Here is a 21577-nt window from a genome sequence, read left to right on the forward strand (position 1 = left end):
CCTTAACCACAGGCCTCAAACGCTCAAGTATGCATTTCCTGCCTCATCCCACTCACTCTCTAGGTGTCACACCTAACTACTCATTTGCTAATCAACCTCACACTCCTTCCTACTCTAGTTAACCTTCTGTTGTGATTGTTGCTATCAAGATGTCCTTTCACCTCATTGCTACCCACCTATTTTAAAAAAGCAAACTATTGAGGTAAACTACCTAAAATGCTACCTCCTCACAGTGAAACATTTTGACCCTAAAAAGTGGGCACTTCCTTTTCTGTAGAATACAACACGATTACTCTTTTTTTTTTTTTTTTTTTTTTTTGCCATATTTTAAACTTAACCTTATCTAGTCTGTACTCCAGGGTTTGTTGTTTTGTTTGTTGTTTTGTTTGTTGTTTTTATTCTGTTTTGTTTTGTTTTGTTTTGTTTTGTTTTGTTTTGTTTTGTTTTTGAGACCAAGTCTCCCTATGTACCTGTCTACCCTGGAACTCACTCTGTAGATCTGGCTGACTTCAACTTACAGAGATTCACCTGCCTCTGCCTCCCCAGTGCTGGGATTAAAGGTGTATGCCACCATGCCCAGCTGTACTCCAGGTTTTAAAGCTATTCTAACATTAATATTACTCATCCCACAATAAATAACCATCTTAAAAATCTAAGCCATTTTTTATTAACATCATCACTACCCCAAACCCAGTATAAATTCATAGTTTTCACTGAGTATATGTTAAATTCGAATCCTAACAGTTTATACTGAGTTTTCAATGAATAGATAATGAAAAAAAAGCAAATATATTAACTATACAAAAATTTTTCTTAATTAGGTCCTCATTAAGTATTTAGTCAAACTAAAATCAAACATTCAATGAATTCAAATTCAAATGAATAATAGGTAAAAGGAAGTCTAACAAACAAAATCTAAAAATTTATAGGAAAACTAACATAGACAATAAAATTCTTGAGTCTGAATGTTCCTGTCTGTATTCCTCTTCCAGTGTAGAATTCTGAATGCTATTTAAAGAATTGGAAGTTATAATCCTAGATCTAGCAGCATGTTTGTGACTATGAATACAAAATATATCACATATAATTTCCATAACTCCTTCCAACTTTGCTAAGTATGTTTTAATGCATGTCAATCAAGATCTAGGTGCCAGAATAAGCAAATAAAACAATCAGGAGCAAAACAAATTACAAACTTCCACACAGGGCACAGTTCTGGGGTTCCATAAAAACAAAAAAATCACAGAAAGCCATTCTATCCTACCACACATATCTAAAAGGGAAATGTAAATTCCAAAATTATAATGTTTAATACATTTTGGTGGTGTTGAATATTGTCTGTAAAGCATGAACACTGCCTGAGTGCTAATTTGCACCTAAAAATATATTGGTGATTTACATTATGTACTAAGATAAATAATAATGTATAATAAGATAGCAAAGAAAATAAGGAGAATATTCAAATTGTAGAACTTTGGGGTTATAGATGAGTAATGTAATTAAAATTTTGTAAGATTACTAGAATTATATAATACTTGAGAAGTTATACCAAACATATAACTACTTAAAATTCTGAGTCAAATATACCTAATGAAGGAAAGCACAAAAAATTATCAAAATAAGTACAAGTGATAGTGTAGTTCAGAAATACAGAAGTACTTTCTTCAAAGGCAGATATATATTACAGCATACTAACATACTTTTTATTTCTTTATAAATTATCATTTATTAACACCAAATACATCTTAAAATTTCTTTGCATTTGTGAATTTAAGCATTTCATACAAGTAATTTGTTTCTGTCTAATGACCCAGAAAACAGACTTCTAAACTTTTATAAAGAACTTAGGGCCGGGCGGTGGCGGCGCACGCCTTTAATCCCAGCACTTGGGAGGCAGAGGCAGGCAGATTTCTGAGTTCGAGGCCAGCCTGGTCTACAGAGTGAGTTCCAGGACAGCCAGGGCTACACAGAGAAACCCTGTCTCGAAAAACAAAAAAAACAAAAAGCAAAACAAAACAAACAAACAAAAAAGAACTTAGAATCTGAAATTTAGAAGAACAAATGAAACTTACCACCTCTTCCACGAGATCTTCAACAATAAGGCCTTGCTCATCTGTTCTTAGATTCGTAACCCACATCCATCCATCTTCTAACTCATTGTGAACAATGAACATATCTCCTTTTAAGAAACTAAAATAGAAAATGACATTAATATCTTAAGAATGTACATTTAAGTAGTCCTTTTTTTGTGAAACTGAATACAGTTAATAATCTGAATCCTAATTTGATTGAATGTACAATTTAATTATAGGTTTTGTAAGGGAGTCTGCTTTGCTGGATTAGATTCAAATTAGAATTCCTCTATCTACTATCTACTTTGCTATATTAGACTCAAATTAAAATTCCTTTAAATAGTAAACAATTACATATGTATTATAAGTAGTTCCAAGAAAACTGAGTTTTAAAGTTTCCGAGTTTCAATGTTTTTATATGTATGACAAATGTAATAAAATATCAATATAGAGTTAAGATATATAGATATAGATATAAAAATATATCCTACTTAGAAGGGGGAACAAAATAATCATGAGTGCTAGAGGAAGGGAGAAACCTGGGAGAGAGGAGGAAAAAGGCAGGCAAGATTAGGGGTGGGAGGAGACAGGGAGAAATGCAAAGGGTCAGAATTGAATGGAGGTGTGTAACAGTGGGGTGTGGGGAACTAGGGGTAGCCACTAGCCAAGTCCCAGATGTCAGGAAAGCAAGAGGCTCCCAGGACCCAACAGGGATGACATTAGACGAAATACCCAATAAAGTGGAGAGAACCTGTAGAGACCATATCCAGAGGTTAGGCATGGCCCCCAGTTGAGGGATGGGGCCACCCACCCATCTCAAGAATATTAAGACAGAATTGCTCCTGTCCAAAGAAAATACAGGGACAAAGAGTGGAGCAGAGACTGATGGAAAAGCCATCTAGAGACTGCCCCACCTCTGGATCCATCCCATCTGCAGACACCAAACCCAGATACTATTGCTGATGCCATGAAGCGTTTGCTGACAGGAGCCTGGTATAGCTGAGAGGCTCTGCCAGGGCCTGACCAATACAGATGCTGATGCTTGCAGCCAACCACTGGACTGAGCCCAGGGACCCCAATGGAAGTTAGAAAAAGGACTGAAGGAACTGAAGAGAATTGTAACCCTATGGAAGAACAACTATATCAACTACCTGGAACCCCCCAGACCACTCAGGGACTAAACCACCAACCAAAGAGTATACATGGAGGAACCTATGGCTCCAGCTGCATATGTAGCAGAGGATGGCCTTATCTGACATCAGTGAGAGGGGAGGCCCTTGGTCCTATGGAGGCTTGATACCCCAGCGTAGGGGAATGCTAGGGAGGTGAGGCGGGAGTGGGTGGCTGGGTGGGTGAGCTCCCTCATAGAAGCAGGGAGGAGAGGTGACAGGATAGGGAGTTTGTGGGGCGGGGGGGAGGACAACATTTGAAATGTAAATAAATAACAAAATAAAGAGACAGAGAGATAAAGTAAATTCAAGAAGTTTACTTTAGATAATCACACTTGATTTTATTATGTAGCTATTAATATTATTAGCATTTATAATCATATCTTATTTATTTCCTTCAAATGCCTATTGTTCAATGAGTACAGCATTCTTTGCCTAAAAATAGCACCCACACATGTGTTAGAAGGCATTTATGCTTTTTTTCCTGCTATATAGTTCAAAGTAGAAGGACATACACAACTTAAGTTTTCCTCTTTACTGTCTGGATGTTTTCAAGCTCTACACCATCAAGGGGACTTCAGTTGTGTGTAAAATCATCAAGAATTCCTTGCAGTTTTTCTTTCAGGCTTAAAAGAATGACTCTAAATTCTTCTGGTTGGATGCTGCCACTGACCATGATATATATTTTCATGTTTTCCAATATTTTTCTGGTATGGTCTCAATACTTATAAACTTTAGTTCTATTAAATAAATCCTTCTCTCACACATTTGAATGCTTTGGTTTTTGTCTAAATTAGTCTACCTTTATTTTTCTCAAATTTCAGAAAACAAAGCTTATACAAAGGAAAACTTTTATAAAACACTCTGTATTTAAAAAGCCACAGATTAATGTCATCCCAATTCTAAAGTCCTCCTTAATAATACCCAAGATCTGCCTAGGTAAATGGAAGCAGATTTTATCATTTAACCAAATAAATCTTTCTAGAACCACTTTCTCAGCTACTAAGATAACAACCACATACCATTATACCTATATGGAAGTGTTTGATCTTGTTTACTACAAGAAGTTCTAGACATGCAGTCAAAGATAAGAACACAACATGTTTTGCTTGCTTATTCAGATGTCAAATGAAGCTATTTTCATTTACCCAGAATATTCAACACTTTAGTGTTATTGCTGTGGACGTTAAAGCACCTGAAGTTTTTAATATCTAAGACTTTAGTGTTACTATTGTGAAGTCACAATGAAAAACAATTTCAATCTCAAGGACTCTGGTGATTAATTTTATGTGTCAAGCTAACAGGATGTCAAGGTTTCTGTATAAAACATGACTTCTGGGCTCTTCTACATGAGTCAGCATTTGAATTCATACATTATGCCAGCGTAGCTTGGTTTCCTCCATAGAGTAGTTATCATCCAGTCCACTAACTGTCTGAACAGAATAAAAAGTAAGACCAGTGTTCCCTCTCCTTATCCTCCTGGCCTCACTGTATCCTGAGCTGACTCTTATCTTCTGTCCTCAGATTGGGATGTACTCTTAACTTCCATGGTCTCCACAGGCCTCCGTACTTAAGAAATTACAGAAATGAGTCTCCTGAATCTGTCCCAATTCTTAAACCTTCTCTAGAGAAACTTAGATAATATATGGACTATCTAAATGATTCTCAGATCAACAATTGGATGAAATCAACTTTGAGACTGCTGCCGTGGGTGATCAGACAAATTATCTAAAACTTACACTTTAATACTACTAACCTCTTTCATATAACTTTCTTACTTTTTGTTGATTTTATTCATTTTCCCACATTAATTTACAAATAAAACTGTGTCAATAAGAATTAAGTGAGAAGGCATTAGCTTGACAATAATTATATAAAAATGAACTGTAAATTCATTTGAACTGAAATTACTTGAATTACTTACTTGAAATTTGAACTGTATCTTTGTTTTCTAATACTAATTTACAAAGCTTTTAGTCCACAAAACTGTTTTAGTATTATAATTTGCAATTATTTCAAAGAGAAACTATATAATCAATAAATATTCAGAAACAGCCAAACATTTTATAGTTAAGAAACAAGGGTTCTATTGAATGATCAAATAGCTTTTTTAAAAGAGAAATTAGATTATCAAGTTTTATAAATAACTTACTGTCAAATTACATACAAAAATTATGTTCCATGGTTATACAATATTCTTGAAATTTAAAATTATTCACTCATTATGCAAAATTAAGAAAATTATTTCAGCATGATTTATACCTGAGGCATAAATGTAATGGGGAATAAAAACCATAAGATAGGTAGACAAGCAGACAGACAGACAGACAGACAGACAGAACGAACGTAGGTAGATTAGATAGGTAGATAAATGGATGGATACATGGATGATTGATAGGTGATATAGGTGATGATGATTGATAATGGAAACACAAATTATGAAAGAAATCTCTACTTTCTCAAAAAATGTTTTTTTAATCTATTTTTTTCTCTTGTAATTTTCACTGTGACCACACTGATTCAAACCTTGGGACTAGATAAGCCATCCCACAGGAACACAACAGATCGAGTATTAAAATCAACTTTATATACCTATAATATTCCCTCAAATTCTAAACCTTTCCTAGTTTAAGAGCAATGAATCTTCACTGTCTAGCTCTTTCAAATGTGAATACATAAGAAACAGTATAAAATACCTTATTTCATCGGTGTCTGGTACTTTTGTGTAGGGTAGAATGGCTCGTACACGCCTTCTATCTTCTACTGGCTGAAACCATTAAAAGTAATCATAGTTAGGAACTGGGGAGAGGCTTCATGTCTCCATAGCTAAATCTCCTGTCCCACTAGCCTGAAAACCCAAACTGGATTCACAGAACCCATGTAAAAGTTGTGACAAATATAGGAGCTGCCTGTAATGCCAGCATTTAGGAGGAAGGAACAGGGGTATCTGAGGCAAACTATCAAGACGAACTAACCATATTAAAAAGCTCTAGTTTCATCCAGGGACTTTGCTTCAAGTAATCAAGTAGAGCGCAATCAAGAGCAATATTTGTTGTCAACTTCTAGCCACCAGTAATAAATGCACACATGCATCCCTTCCTTGACACACATGCAAGTCTGTATACACAGCTACACACATGTACATACACTCATGCACACAAAAGAAGATTGTCTCTCTATCCAAGTCAAAAAAGATTAATTCATACAAAGCTTAAAGTCAATACAACTGCATATTATAAACTCCATAGGGTCACTGTAATCTTTACTGAGCATCTACACAAAACCTAAAAATGTTTACTGGTCTGGCTTGATATTTTTACAAAAATTACTACACAAGTATAACATATTTTCTTCAGGTAATCTAAACAATCCTTAAATAAACTACACAGAACACAAAAATTAATCTACATTTTATGATTTAAGACATTTTAACTTCACTAGCAATTATTATATGCTATTATCACATAAAATTATCTTTAATAATATTACTTAAATACAAAAATTAGTTATGAAGGAAACTATCATTTTTGTTCTAGCATAACTAGAATTAAAACAAATATTTTTGAACTATAATAGATGTAAGAAATTTGATAAGATTAAAATCCACCTGATTTTGTAAAATAAAAGTTGTGATATATCAATTCAAGTTTTACTTACCTCTGGTGGTGCAACTGGATAGAGTAATTTTTCTCCTTTAAGTAAACAAGACACGTGACTGTAATAACCTATTAAGTCTGAGAGTGAAGAAAAACGCCTTCCACCAATGTAGTAATCACCACACATAGCAATAATCCTATAGTAAAGGAAACAAAACAAACGAACAAAAACAAAACAAAAAACATAGTTTGGAAAGGATCTTAAAAGCCAGTCTTTTGTATTCTCTTTCTTTGAATGTGGTCAATTTCATACTCCTTTCCATTAACATGCATTTCTGTATTTCGAAAAAAATTACTTATATCACTAGAAATTAAGTATTATTTTTAAATATTTATGAATTTGATATGACATATTTACAAGCCTCAATTATGTTACTGAACCAAATATTTGAAAATCTACCCTCAGATATCGATCTTTCTATTTTTAAGACTCAATAATTGTATAAAGACTTGACTAGTAGCTTACAAATCTCTTGAAATTTATGTCAACTATAATAAAAGTATTACATAACAATTATGATCAAATATTCTGCTGTGAAATTATATATGTGAATTTATCATAAGAATGACAGTAATCTTAAAACTTATTCTAAAACTTAAGTCAAAGACACAAAAACATTTTATCAGTTAATACTGGCTACAGATGATTTATGTTTTATTATCTTCCATAAAAATAAAATATAGTAATATCTGTAAATTAAACAGAATATAGTAATATCTGTAAATATATTTATATATAGATATGATGCCTTACTTGAAATTGTACATACCTGTTTATTTATCTCACAGAAGTGAACATGTATAGAATTTCAAGATAATGAGGCTAAAAAAAAAAACTAAGGACAACCTCAACTTCCATACAGTATTTTCTGTTACTCTACAGTCTCAATCTACACATCTTCCATTTTAGTTTTTACCTTTTTCAAAACGTATCTGTAGTAATATATTCTTTAACTATACATATATTCGAAAACTGTCATTGTAAAAACCAATATTACTACCTTTAAACAAAAACCTTAAACATTTCAAGAATATTTACTCTAAATCCCTAATTAAATAATTTAATTGAAATCAAGTTTATTATACCAAAGTCATTCATTTTTGTAAAAGTGAATATATTTTTAAGTATGTATCAGATTAAATACTGAAGTATTATATTAAATACCTTAAACTAGAAATGAAGACTTACCTAAAATGATTGACAACATTTGTCTGGCTAAGAAATGAAAGTACAAAGGACCCCGGCCTCCGATCACTCTCTCTTATAAGATAGCTTCCAGATTTCCCAGCCTGCCTGAGGCGTTCTTCTGCTATAGTTCTATCAAGTTTTCCATGATACCACCTAGGGAAAAAAACACAAAATATAAATTTAAAATAATTTAATTAAAATTTAATTTTAATTAAAATAAAATTAAAATTTAATAAAATATTTTAATTAAGTTAAAATATTTGAGTCTTCTACTGAGTCCATGTGTTAGAGCTACCCTATGACTATAGATGCTATAGTTGCTATCATAAAATTTCTGTGCAGACTGAACACTCCAAGTATTACAGTCTTAACAGACCTCAAGTCTGTAGAACACACAACACTCCAAGTTTTAAACACCCACATGCAATTTAAACATTTGTTTGGTCTGAACAATTCAATCGTAACTTCATTATTTACCTCCTCTCAAATGCCCTAAAATCAATAATTCATTGAGTATTTAAATCTGTTTTACAAATAAAAATGTCACTGTATGAATTGATGAACATTGCTCCAGGTTTACTTATCTTTGCTCAAAACAGAAATGTTTTTTTACATTAAATCTTTTCTTGGAACATAAGAGCAAGATGAGAAATTAGAAATAATTTACAACTCTTATATATTAAGAAATCCACCTTACATAACAAAGTACTTCAAACTTTATAAAAAATAACATTTTATTTTAGTCTTACTACCCTGACAGGAAAAGAGTAACTATTTTAAAAGACTGCTATTCGAATTTCCTGTCTCAACAAAGAGCTGATCACCACCCTGTGTTCTATGACAACTTACTTCATGACCATATATTTAAGCTCAACTGTTCTTACAGAGGAAACACAGTTGTTTTTTTTTGTGTGTAGAAATTCAGCTGCCAGGGGACCTTGTTACCTGAATCACATGTTTGTGTAGCTGATCATATTACTTCAAAAGTTTTTTTTAACTTTTGAAATACTTTTCAAATCTGTCTCTTCTAAAATTACTTAATTTGTTCAAATGGTAAATCCCATAAAACAAAGAAAGTACAATTTAAAGGCCACTGTGAAGGGTTCCAGTCTTCCTCTTAGGCAAAACAATGCTTGTTAGTATCACAAATACTGTTTGAACACACATACTTTCAATAAAAATGCATCATTCTGCTTCTGCTTATCAAAACAGTAGCCTGCTTTGAGATCCTATAAAGTATACTTCTATAAAGTCATTTAAATATCTACAACAATATACATTATGTTCTTCTTTTAAACTGTACTACATATGGACATTAACCTACTTTTTTCTCATTTAAAAAAAATCTCAAAAGGAAAACCTTTTTCTCACAGGGAAATTTTAAAGCCAGACATGGTGTTTCATGCATGTAAACTCAGTATTTGGGAGGTCAAGGCAGGAGGATCAAGATCCTACTTGGCTAAGAGCAAGTTCAAGGTCAGCTCAAACAATATAAGTTCCATCATTTCAACAATAGGGAACTAAAAAGAACAGTGTTTTGCTTAGGATTTCCAAAATAAACATGAAAAGGTGAAACTCATATGACCTAGGCCACGTACTTGCCATATCTGTCCACTGTTATGATTAACAGTACTTAAGTTAAATCATTCCTAACTCCTCCATCAATTTTATAGACAAATCAGCTACTGGATCTTTCAATCTGAACAATTCAAACCAGACAAACTGAATATAATAATAATGAAAATCGCCTCATGCCTCACCCCATCACTCTCAAGGATATGGCTAAATCATTTGGGTTGGTCTGGAACTCACTCTGTAGTCCAGGTAGGCTATGACCTTGAAATAATCCTGACTTAGTTCCCAGAGTTTCAGGGTCTATAGGCCTGGCTTAACCTTTCTAGATCTTTTTTCCTCTCTGCTATATCTTTATCATTACTTATCATTATTAAGACCAATCCAATTCACACACCAGCCCCTATCTCCTTACCACTTCCCAGTTAGTACCTTACAGACAGATTTTTAAATAACAGTTATTTGAGGTCAGGATGTAGCTCAGTGACAGAACAATTACCTAGATGTCCAAGGCCATGGGTTCAACTCTCAGCACCACAAGAAAAAATTCAGAAAATGAAATCATTAAATATAAAAATAAATCAAAAAAACAGAAAACAAAAAATACAAAGATGAAATGGGAGCATACAAAAATCCAAACATTTAAAAATGAGTAATCAAATTCATAAAATTAAGAGCTAATGAGATTAAGAAGAAATTAGGCACATTTTAAAAAGCTAGATTACCTTAAAAATATGGTTAATAAAGAACAAAATCAAATAAGAAAATATAAAAAACCCATCAATTATGGGTAGTACATAATCTTCATACACGTGATATGATAATTTAATAGGATCTTGCCAAGTAGCTTTTTGAGATACCTCGTTCCCAACTGGCAGCACTGTTTGGGGAGGTTCAGGAAGTGGGGCCTTTCTGGACCAGGTATGTTACTGGGTTTCAGAGTTTAACAACTCTAGCCACGCCCAGTTTCTTCTCACTGAGTGAAACTTAAAGGGTCAATATGTAAGACCTCAGCTTCCTGCTTGTGTCATCAGGCCTTTCTTCCACTATCTTAGATTCTTACCCTCTCCAACCATAAGTCCAAATAAACTCTTCGATAAATTGTCTTGCTCATGGTGTTTTATCACAAGAATAAAAACGAAACTAAAACATGGGGAGTCCAAAAAAGAAAGCAGGAAAGAAAACAAAATAAAATAAAAAAAAAAATCCCCAAAGAGATTAACAAGAATGAGAGTAACAACAACAACAACAAAATTAAATTCCATAAATGCCAAATAAACAGATAGGAGCAGATTCAAATGCAGAGTTGACATTTTCAAGATTTATTAGAACAAAGTTGCTAAAAACAAGATTAAATCATAAAAGCAGAGTATGAAAGGCATTATCTTAAAGAAACAAAGGTGAAAATCTTTGCTAACTTTCCAATATTTCTTTATTCACTTTATATCCCACTCACTGCTTACCTCCCAGTCACTTCCTGGCAAAATCCTCTCCGAACATCCACCCCTCCTCTGAGAGGGTGGGGACCCTATTGGTATCCCCCAACTCTGACACATTAAGCCTCTGCAGGAATAAGCACATCCTCTCCCACTGAGGCCAGATGAGGCAGCCCAGCTAGAAGAACATATCCCACATACAGGCAATAGCTTTTGGGATAGCCCTCCACTCCAGTTGTTCAGGATCCACATGAAGACCAAGCTGCACATCTGCTACATATGTTCAGGGAGGTTTAGGTCCAGCCCGAGTATGTTCTCTGGTTGGTAGTTCAAATTCTTGAGAGCCCCAAGGGCCTAGGTTAGTTGACTCTGTTGCTCTTCCTGTGGAATTCCTACCCTCTTTAGGGCCAGCAATCCAATCCCCTATTCTTCCATAAAAGTCCCCAAGCTCCATCAACTGTTTGGCTGTGGGTGTCAGCTTCTGGGTAGAGCCACTCAGAGAACTAGACTCTAGTCTGCAGGCATAACAGAGTATCATTAATAGTGTCAGGGACTGATGCATGCCCATGGGACAAGTCTCAAGTTGGGCCAGTTACTGGTTAGACTTTCTGCTCCATCTACTATCCCTGTATTTCTTGTAGACAGAATAAATTTGGGGTGGAAAATTTTGTGGGTGGGTTGGTTTCCCTATTGTTCCACTGGGGTTCCTATATGGCTACAGAAGGTGGCCTCTTCAGATTCTATATCCACAATGCTATGAGTCACAGCTAAAGTTACCCCCCCCACACCCCCACTGATTCTTGGTTTTCTTCCTTACCCAGGTCTCTGTCACATCCTGGAGATACCCACACACACACCTCACTACCCCAGTCAGTTGTAGATTTCCATTCATTCTTAACCCATCTGGCCATCTCTCCTGTCCGTCCCCACACCTGACCATAACCTCCCTTGAACTGCCTTCCAGATTGGCTCTCCCACCCATTTCCCTCCTTCCACCTGCCTCCTATGACTATGTTATTCCCCCTTCTAAGTGAAATTCAAACATCTTCCCTTGTGCCTTCCTTCTTGTTTAGCTTCTTTAGGTATGGGGAAGTAGCATAAGTAGCCTGTATTTTACAGCTAATATCCACACATAGCATGCATGTCCTTTCGGGGCTGGGTTATCTCACTCAGCATGATATTCTCAAGTTCCATCCATTTGTCTGCAAAACTCATCATTGTCTTTGTTTTTAACAGCTAAATAGTATTCCATTGTGTAGATGTACCACATTTCACCCATTCTTCAGGTGATAGACATACATCTAGGTTGTTTCCAGTCTGACTATTACAACTGCTATGAACATAGCTGATCCAGTGTTTTTGTGAAATGGTGAAACATCTTTTGGGTATATGCCCAGGAGTGTGGTATAGCTTGGTCTTGACATAGAACTATTCCCGGTTCTCTGAAAAAACACTAAATTGAGTTCCAAAGTGGTTGTACAAGTTTGGACCCCCACCAGCAACGGAGGAGTAGTTCCTTTTTCTCCACATCCTTGACAGCATGTGCTATCACTGGTTATTTTTATTTTAGTGATTCTGACCAGTGTAAGATGAAATCTGAGAGTTGTCTTGATTTGCATTCCTCTGATGACTAAAGATACTGATCATTTCTTAATGCGCTTCGCAGCCTGATAATCCTGTTGAAAACTCTGTTTAGTTTTGTACTCTATTTTTTAATTGGGTTATTTGGGTTGCTGGTGTCTAACTTCATGAGATCCTTAGAATTTCTGTCATATATAATGTTGGTGAAGATCCTTTCCCAATCTGTAGGCTACTGTTTTGTCCTACTGACAATGTCCTTTGTCTTAACAGATGTTTTGCAGTTTCATGAGGTCCCATTTATCAATTGTTGATCTTAGAGCCTGAGCCATTAGAGTTCTGTTCAGGAATTGTCTCCTGTACCAGTGACTTCAAGGGTATTCCCCACTTTCTCTTCTATGAGATTTAGTATATCCAGTTTTATGTTGAGGTCCTTGATCCCTTTGGACATGAGTTTTGTACAGTGTGAGTATGATGGATCTATTTGCATTCTTCTACATGTAGACATCCAGGTTACAACAGAAGCACCATTTGTTGAAGATGTTTTCTTTTCCCTATCCTCTGGTTTGAGCTTCTTAATTAAAAAAAAAAAGAAAAGAAAAAAAGAAAAAAATCAAGTTTCCATAGGTGTGTAGGTCTACTTCTGGATTTCAATTTCAATTTCAATTCAATTCCATTGAGCAACATATATGCTTTCTGTACAATTACCATGCAGTATTTAATCACTATTGCTCTGTAGTACAGCTTGAGTTCAGGGATGGTGATTCCTCTTGAAGTTCTTTTATTCTTCAGGATTTCTAACTATTCTGGGTTTTTTGTTTTTCCATATGAAGTTGAGAATTGCACTTAGAAGGTCTATGAAAAATTGTGTTAGAATTTTGATGTGGATTGCATTGAATCGGTAGACTGCTTTTGGTAAGATAGCCATTTTCACTATGGTAATCCTACCTATTCATAAGCATGGAAGATCTTGCTATCTTCTGATATCTTCTTTAGTTTCTTCAGAGACATGAAGTTCTCGTCAAATAGATCTTTCACTTGTTTGGTTCAGGTTATACAAAGATTATTTTATATTATTTGTAGCTATTATAAAGGGTATTGTTTCCCTAATTTCTTTCTTAGCTAGTTATCATTTATAAGAGGTGAGTTACTGATTACTTTGAGTTAATTTTGTATCCAGCCACTATACTAAAGATGTTCATCAGCTGTAGGAGTTCTCTGGTAGAATTTTTGAAGTCATTTATGTATAATATCACATCATCTGCAAATAACAATACTTTGACGTCTTCCTTTCCAATATGCATCCCTTTATCTCCTTTAGTTTTCTTATTGCTCTGGCTAGAACTTCCAGTACTCTATTGACTAGATAAGAAGAAAGTGAGCAACACTGTCTTGCCCCTGATTTTAGTGGAATTGCTTTAAGTTTCTCTCCATTTAGTTTGATGTTGACTATTGGCTTGCTATATATTGTTTAGATTATGTTTAGGTATATGTCTTGTATCTCTGATCTCTTTAATACTTTTAACATGAAGGGGTGTTGGATTTTTGTCAAAGGCTTTTTCAGCATCTAATGAGATGATCATGTGGTTTTTATTCTTTCAATTTATTTAAATGGTAGATTATGTTAATGGATTTTGACATAATGAGCCATCCCTACATCCCTGGGATGAAGCTACTCGATCATGGTAGACACATCTTGATGTGTTTCTGGATTTGGTTTGTGAGTATTTTATTGAGTATTTTTCTATCAATGTTCATAATAGAAATCAGTCTGAAGTTTTTTTTTTTTTTTGGAGTCTTTCTGTGGTTTGGGAATCAAGGCAACTGAGACCTCATTAGAATGAGTTTGGCAGTGTTCCTTCTTTTTTTATTTTGTAGAACAATTTGAGAAGTATTGATATTAATGAGCTCGTCTTTGAAAGTCTGGTAGAATACTGCAGTAAAACCATCTGGCCCAGGGCTTTATTCAGTTGGGGAATTTTTGATGATTGCTTCTTTTCTTTAGGGGTTATAGGGCTGTTTAAATAGTTTACCTGATCTTGATTCAACTTTGGTAAGTGGCATCTGTCTAGAAAATCATCCACTGAGTTAAGATATTCCAATTTTGTAGAGTACAGGCTTTTGAAGTAAAACCTAATGATTGTTTGAATTTCCTTGTTGTCTGTTGTTGTCTCCCTTTTCATTTTTGGTTTTGTTAATTTGGGTACTATCTGTCTTTTAGTTAGTTTGGCTACAGATTTGTCTATCTTGTTGATTTTCTCAAAAGAATTACCTATTAGTTTCATTGATTTTTTTTTTTGGTATTGTTTCTTTCTTGCTAAGTGACTGATTTCAGCCCTGATGTTGATTATCTCCTTCCTGCCTTTTACTCCTCTTTGGTGTGCTAGCTAGTTTGGGTTTTTTTGTTTGTTTGTTTTGTTTTGTTTTGTTTTCCTTTCTAGAGCTTTCAGATGTACTTTTAAATTGCTGGTATGAGAACTAATTTCTTTATGGAAACACTTCATTCTATGAACTTTCCTCTTTACACTGCTTTCACTGTGTCCCATGAATTTGGGTATGTTGCACCTTCATTTTCATTGAATTCTACAGTCATTCATTCATTCATTCATTCATCTATCTTTCTTCCCTGACCTACAGATCATTCATTGTGTAAAGAGTTATTCCCTTTCCATTGAGTATGTAGGCTTTCTGGTGTTTCTGTTGGTGGTGACATCCAGCTTTAATTCATGGTAGTCTGATAGGATACAAGTTGTTATTTCAATTCTTGTATCTGTTGAGGCTTGCTTTGACTATATGGTTAATTTTTGAGAAGGATCCATGAGATACTGGAAAGAAGGTTTATTCTTTTGTGTTTGGATGAAATATTCTACAGATGTCTGTTAGGTCCATTTGATTTATAATCTCTGTTAGTTTCATTATGTCTCTGTTTAGTTTTTGTCTGGATGACTTGTCAATTGGTAAAAGTGGGGTATTGAAGTCTCTCACTATTAATGTATAGGATTCAATGTGTGATTTTAACTTAGCAATATTTCTTTTACAAATTTGAGTGCCCTTATATTTGGGGCAACAATGTTCAGAATTGGGTTATCATCTTGGTAGATTTTTTTCCTTCGATGAGTATGAAGTGTCCTTTCCTGTCTCTTTTGATTAATTTTGGTTCAAAGTCTATCTTATTAGCTATTAGAATGGCTACCTCAGCTTGCTTCTTGGGTACGTTTGCTTGGAAAACTTTCTCTGGGCCCTTTACTCTGAGATAATGTCTATCTTTATTGCTGAGGTATGTTTCTTACATGCAGCAGACTAATTAATCCTATTTTTGAATACATTTTGTTAGCCTGTGTCTTTTTATTGAGGAATTGACTCCACTGATGTTGAGAGATATTAATGACCAGTGATTTCTTCTTGTTATTTTGATGTTGGTGGTGTTAGTGTGTGAATGTGTGTGTGAGTGTGTGTGTTTGTGCTTCCCTTGTTTTTCCTGGTACAGAACTACCTAATTTCTTATGTTTCTTTCATGTAGTTTTCCTCCTTGGGTTAGAGTTTTCCTTCTAGTATTTTCTGTAGGGCTGGATTTATGGATAGATACTGTTTCAATTTGGATTTGTCTTGAAATACCTTGCTTCCTCCATCTATGGTGACTGAGAGTTTTGCTGGGTATAGTTGTCTACATTCACATCCGTAGTTTTTTTCAGAGGTTACAAGATATATGTCCAGGCTCTTCTAGCTTTTAGAGCTTCTGTTGAAAAGTTGAGTATTATTCTGATAGGTCTGAAACTGTACTGTGCAAAGAATCACTAAACATGAAAATTTAGGAAAAGCAGAATCAAAGCAAGAAAGCACTTTAGTAAATTCAACACTCTAAAGAGAATATTATACTAATATCCATGTTGGATTTCCAATAGCACATAACAGAAATGCAGAAGGTCCTAAGTTATGTATCTGTCTAAAAGGTCAAACATTACCAATTTCTTCCACTAAATATCACAGTACAGTGGTTAAATGTTACTGCAAGCTCATAAGATAGATGACATACTGACTTGCTACATACAATTCACTGTATTTGTTCAAAACTGTTCTGTTCTAAGAAAATATCTAGTTTTTTTTTTAAATACATCAATACCAAAACAAAACAGTGTTCACTGTCAAATAAACACAGGTAAAAACACAAAAATCAATTCAACAGTTGAACGTTTATTACTCAGAATGATTAAAAGTTACCAATCTAAGGTCATCTTTGCTATTTTGTACAAAACCACTTACTTCACTATCTTGTCTACCCATTTTTGTTTCTACTATTATGTTTGTACATGTAAATTGTTTTTTAATCATACTGTTAGAAGGTGCACTAATTTACATAAACCCACCTATGTATTAAGAAGTATATGGGGCCTGATGGCATATGAGTGTAACCCTACCACCCAGCAGACCATGGCAGAAGAATACATAATGAGTACTAGCCCATCTAGGGAAACATGGCAAGACACTATTGTAAAAGAAAAATTAAAAAAAAATAAAATAAAAAAAAAATTCAAACTTTTTAAAAATACTTCCACGCTCCTATATGGAATGTATAGAAATTCAAAGACAAGAATGCACCTTTTTGACAAATCATCAACTGAGTAAAGTGAAAAATCCATAACTCTCCTATAGCCTTAGAACTTGAGACCCTGGCAAATATGAAAAAAAAAAATCACAACTCAACTGAAAAGGCAATCAAAAGCAAAAACTCTCTTGGGAACCAATTCTTGGGTAGAGAAATGTTAACTGTTACTGATGAATCTCTAGAGACTCCATATAGACAGGTCTACAAGTTCAAGTCCCTAAGACCCAGTCACAGGGTTTTATCTCCAAGATTTCTTCTAGTTCTAAGTCTATTAAACTGTAGATACTAGCCTTTTATGAATGTGGTTATATAACTACAGGTGAGAGCTTCTGAACACATACCAAAAATTAACTAAAGATAATCTACATAATGAACTTCAGCTCTTTGTGGCAGTGACCCCACCCTCTATACTTCATGGCTCAACCTCACTGCAGCCTTGGTTCTGAAAACCAAGGTATACTGTGATCAGCCTGCTATTTTGGTATTCAATACTAATGAATGTTGCCTTTGACACCACTGACTCAAGACTTTCTGTTAATAACTGCAGTATTTGGGATCTATAGAGATGACTCAGCTCTTAAGGGCTGTTCTTTCCAAGGACCTGGCTTCAATTCCTAGCACCTACAATGGAGCAAACAGTTCCAAGGGATTCAAACCCTCCGCTAACCCCCATGGACATCAAAAGTACTTATGGAACACATATACATGCAGGCAAAATATACATAGAACTAAATAAACAAAACCAATTGCAGTAGTTTTACTACACACATAAAAATCTTTTTTTACAAAAACCCAACTAGGTTGGATTACAAAAAACAACAGACTATTGCCTTTTTCCTAACATCTTCATCATGCTTAAAACAGCGTGTCTTTGTGTTGTATAAAATGTTCAAAGAATAAATAACATTATTTTATGAAAGGAGAAATCATACCCTGTATAAAAAATTGCACATATTTTGAATGTAGTATCATATTAGAACTTTTAATTTTGTGGGGAATTCCAATATGCTTGTCCCCAGGAATGCCACTATTAGGAGGAGGTATGGCCTTTTTGGATATGCGCTTATTGGAGAAAGTGTGTCACTGTGAGGGTGGGCTTGAGACCCTCCTCCTAGCTGCCCATAAAACATTCTTCTCCTACCAGCCTTCAGATCAAGATATAGAACCCTCAGGTCCTCCAGTGCCATGCATGGCTGGATTTGACCACACTTCCCACCATGATGATAATGGATGCAACCTCTGAACCTGTAAACTAACCTCAGTTAAAAGCTGTCCTTTGTAAGAGTTGCCTTGGTCATGGTGTCTCTTCACAGCAATGGAAACCCTAAGACAGAAGTTGGTACCAGGACTAGACTATTGCTGTGATAAGCCTGACCATGCTTTTGTTTGGAGGAATGTGGTCTCTGGGCCTCTGGAAAGCAGTGGAATGTTTTAAGTGGGGCTTAATAGGCCATCTTTTAAAAATATAGCACATTTTGGTGTTGAGGATGATTTGAACTGTGCAGACCTGGCCTAAGAGGTTTCACTGAAGGAGAATTACAGCATGTGGCATAGAGACTGTTTTTGTGATATTCTGATGAAGAATGTGGCTCCTTTGTGCCCTGGTCTGAAGAGTCTGCCTAAGGCTAAGGTAAAGAGATTTATATTAATTGTACTGACAAAGAAAGTCTCAAAAAGCCCAGCAGAGACTTTGTTCTCTGGTTCAGTCTCATGAGGAACATTTTGATCAAGCCTAGCAAGCTTCCAAAGAAAAAGAACAAAATGTATGGCTCAAAGAATAAAGGGGCACCAAGAAATAGAATGGAAATGAATCTGTTGTTCAAGAAGATAATCAGATTAAGGGAGTGGTAACCTCAAGACAAGCGCCCATCATTCTAAATTTATTGTTTATGCTTTTGCAACTGAACAAGGAACTACACTCCAGAAATGGAAAGCACAACCTGATCCAGATCTTGATGCTAGAAGAAACAGGCTTTTGATCCAGATATTGAGAAACAGTGGCCATGAAAATCTTAGGTCCAGGCATGGTGGTACACATCTTTGATTGAAAAAGGTGGAGGCATGCAGCTCTCTGAGCTCAAGGTCAGTTTACAGACAAGTTCCAGGACAGCCAAGCTTAGGCAGGGAAGGAGTTGGAAAACAGAAAGCTGGTGATGATGTAATAGAACAAGGGGGCCATGTTCCAGCTCTCTTTGAGCTGGGTATTGTGGTACACACTTTTAGTCCCATCCCTCAGTAGGCGAGGCAGACAAATCTCTGTGAGGTCAAGGCCAAACTTGGTCCTAGGAGAAGCCAGAGCTACACAGTAAGATCCTTTCTTCAAAAGAAAAAAGCAATCTTGTTTGACTTGTTGAATTCAATTTATTTTGAAAAATACCGAATGACTTTTGGCTCAAGATTAAGATTTCAAATTATTTCTAAAATGGCCCAAATATATTGCCATTTTGACCTACATATTTATGTGAATTGATTTCTCAGCACTGATTATCACAGTATGTGGCCACGCTTTAACTCTTTATCTAAAGATAAGTACATCATCCTCAATACTGTGCATGTTTCCTTTGCCTTTAATAAATGATGAAACTATATATTTATATGTATGTACATGTACACACACATACACATACCAGAGAATTGCTTTAAAACTATTTTAAGTAAATATTTCATTCTACTTACATTTTATGTGCTCGAACATCTGGAAACACATAAATAATTTACAAGGAGGGTGCGGGTGTAAATGTAACCTTAAGTGGAACAGCTTATGAAATTCTTCATTAAATGACCACAGTAAAAACTGGAGAAAAATCTCCTTATACGTGTAGTGGGGAAAGGGAGGAAAATAAAGCCAAAGCCTGCCTTCTTCTAACAAAGCCTCCCTTCAGGGAAATATAACTTACCAAAACCTAACCTTAAGTAGGTGAAAAACACAGTTTCAACTACCTCCAACTTCCCCATGAACTCCAACTCCTTATAGTTACTCTGTCCCAATTAAAACAGAGATGGCAGCAGATAACACTGATAACAACATAGGATCAATACTCAGACTCATAGGACACAGACCACTTCTGCCAATTCATTACTAATGGCCTATTTAAAAATGGTCCTTTCATCCAATATGTCACACCCACTATTTGCATCCAAAAAGAAACAAAATACAGTTTGAAAAGACTGTGCAAGTATCAAAATAAGGCATGGCAGGGTTTCTGCATATCCAGCTAAAAACTTTTTAAAAACTATGACTAAATTAATATACTGAGTGGTCTAACAAAAGGTAGAAAACCTTCAAATATATAGATAAGTAAAAAGGACATAGAAATTCTAAGAAAATATTTAAAAACCACTAGACACCAAAACAAGGGTAGGGAAGACAACTCCAGTTAAGAGTACTGGCTGTTCAGGTTCCATTACCAGCATGTACATGTAAGTTCACAACTATCTATAACTCTAGTTCCAGGGGACCCGATACCCTCTGACGTCTGAGAGCATTGTACATACATGGTGAAAGAAGATACATATCAGCAATACCTATTTTTTTAATTAGTACTTAATTAAAATTAAACTATGTAATTTTTATCACCATCCAAAAAACTGACAAGCCTTTAGCTAAGTTAAAAAATTAATGAGAAATTAAAGAATATATATCATTATAGATTCCACAAGGATAATAAATTATAATTTGCTACTCACAAATTTGAAAATTTAGATGAAGCATGTTCATCCTTTGAAATACATAATCTTCCTATATTCACATGAGGAAAAGATAATCTTATTAGTGTATCTATTTAAGAAAATTAAATAAATAAATAATATTTCAATACTGAATACACCTGGCCCAGATGTTGGTCACTGGTATATGTTATCTAACATTTATGAAAAATAATTATTTGCATGGACATTAACAATTTATGTGTTAAAAACTACCAGTGTGTCTATTGTCTTGTTTTAAAAAGAACTCAGAACCTAAGAGATCTAAAAATACATGAAATATGATTAGTAAACATTGCCAGTGTGTTTACTAATATTTTTATAGGCATGGAGGGTAATTCTTTTTGCTAGTTAAACTGTTTAGAAGCACCTTGTAGAGAAACTAAGTTCTCATATTGAACAATGAGCATTATGGTAAACTATTCTATTACTAAACATCAAGATTTCAGTCCTAGCCAGAGCAATTAGACAACAAAAGGAGGTCAAAGGGATACAAACTGGAAAGGAAGAAGTCAAGATATAACCATGTGCAGATGATATAATAGTATACTTAAGTGACCCCCAAACTTCCACCAGAGAACTCCTAAACCTGATAAA

The 21577-nt window shown here is 34.9% G+C and overlaps 1 protein-coding gene across 1 annotated transcript in view; it reads right to left on the reverse strand.

Annotated features, from left to right (window-relative positions):
• The window catches only part of Rasa1 (RAS p21 protein activator 1), a 77630-nt gene that overhangs the window by 35924 nt on the left and 20129 nt on the right, over nucleotides 1-21577 (reverse strand). Inside the window, exons 2-5 of the mRNA XM_028760215.1 lie at nucleotides 8087-8239; nucleotides 6899-7034; nucleotides 5938-6008; nucleotides 2073-2190 (exon numbers count right to left, since the gene is read on the reverse strand). Coding sequence (XP_028616048.1) covers nucleotides 2073-2190; nucleotides 5938-6008; nucleotides 6899-7034; nucleotides 8087-8239 — 478 coding nt within the window. The remainder of the gene's footprint in view (nucleotides 1-2072; nucleotides 2191-5937; nucleotides 6009-6898; nucleotides 7035-8086; nucleotides 8240-21577) is intronic.

The sequence above is a fragment of the Grammomys surdaster genome, unplaced genomic scaffold (assembly GCF_004785775.1).
Source record: "Grammomys surdaster isolate TR1022 unplaced genomic scaffold, NIH_TR_1.0 126391, whole genome shotgun sequence".
NCBI lineage: Eukaryota > Metazoa > Chordata > Mammalia > Rodentia > Muridae > Grammomys > Grammomys surdaster.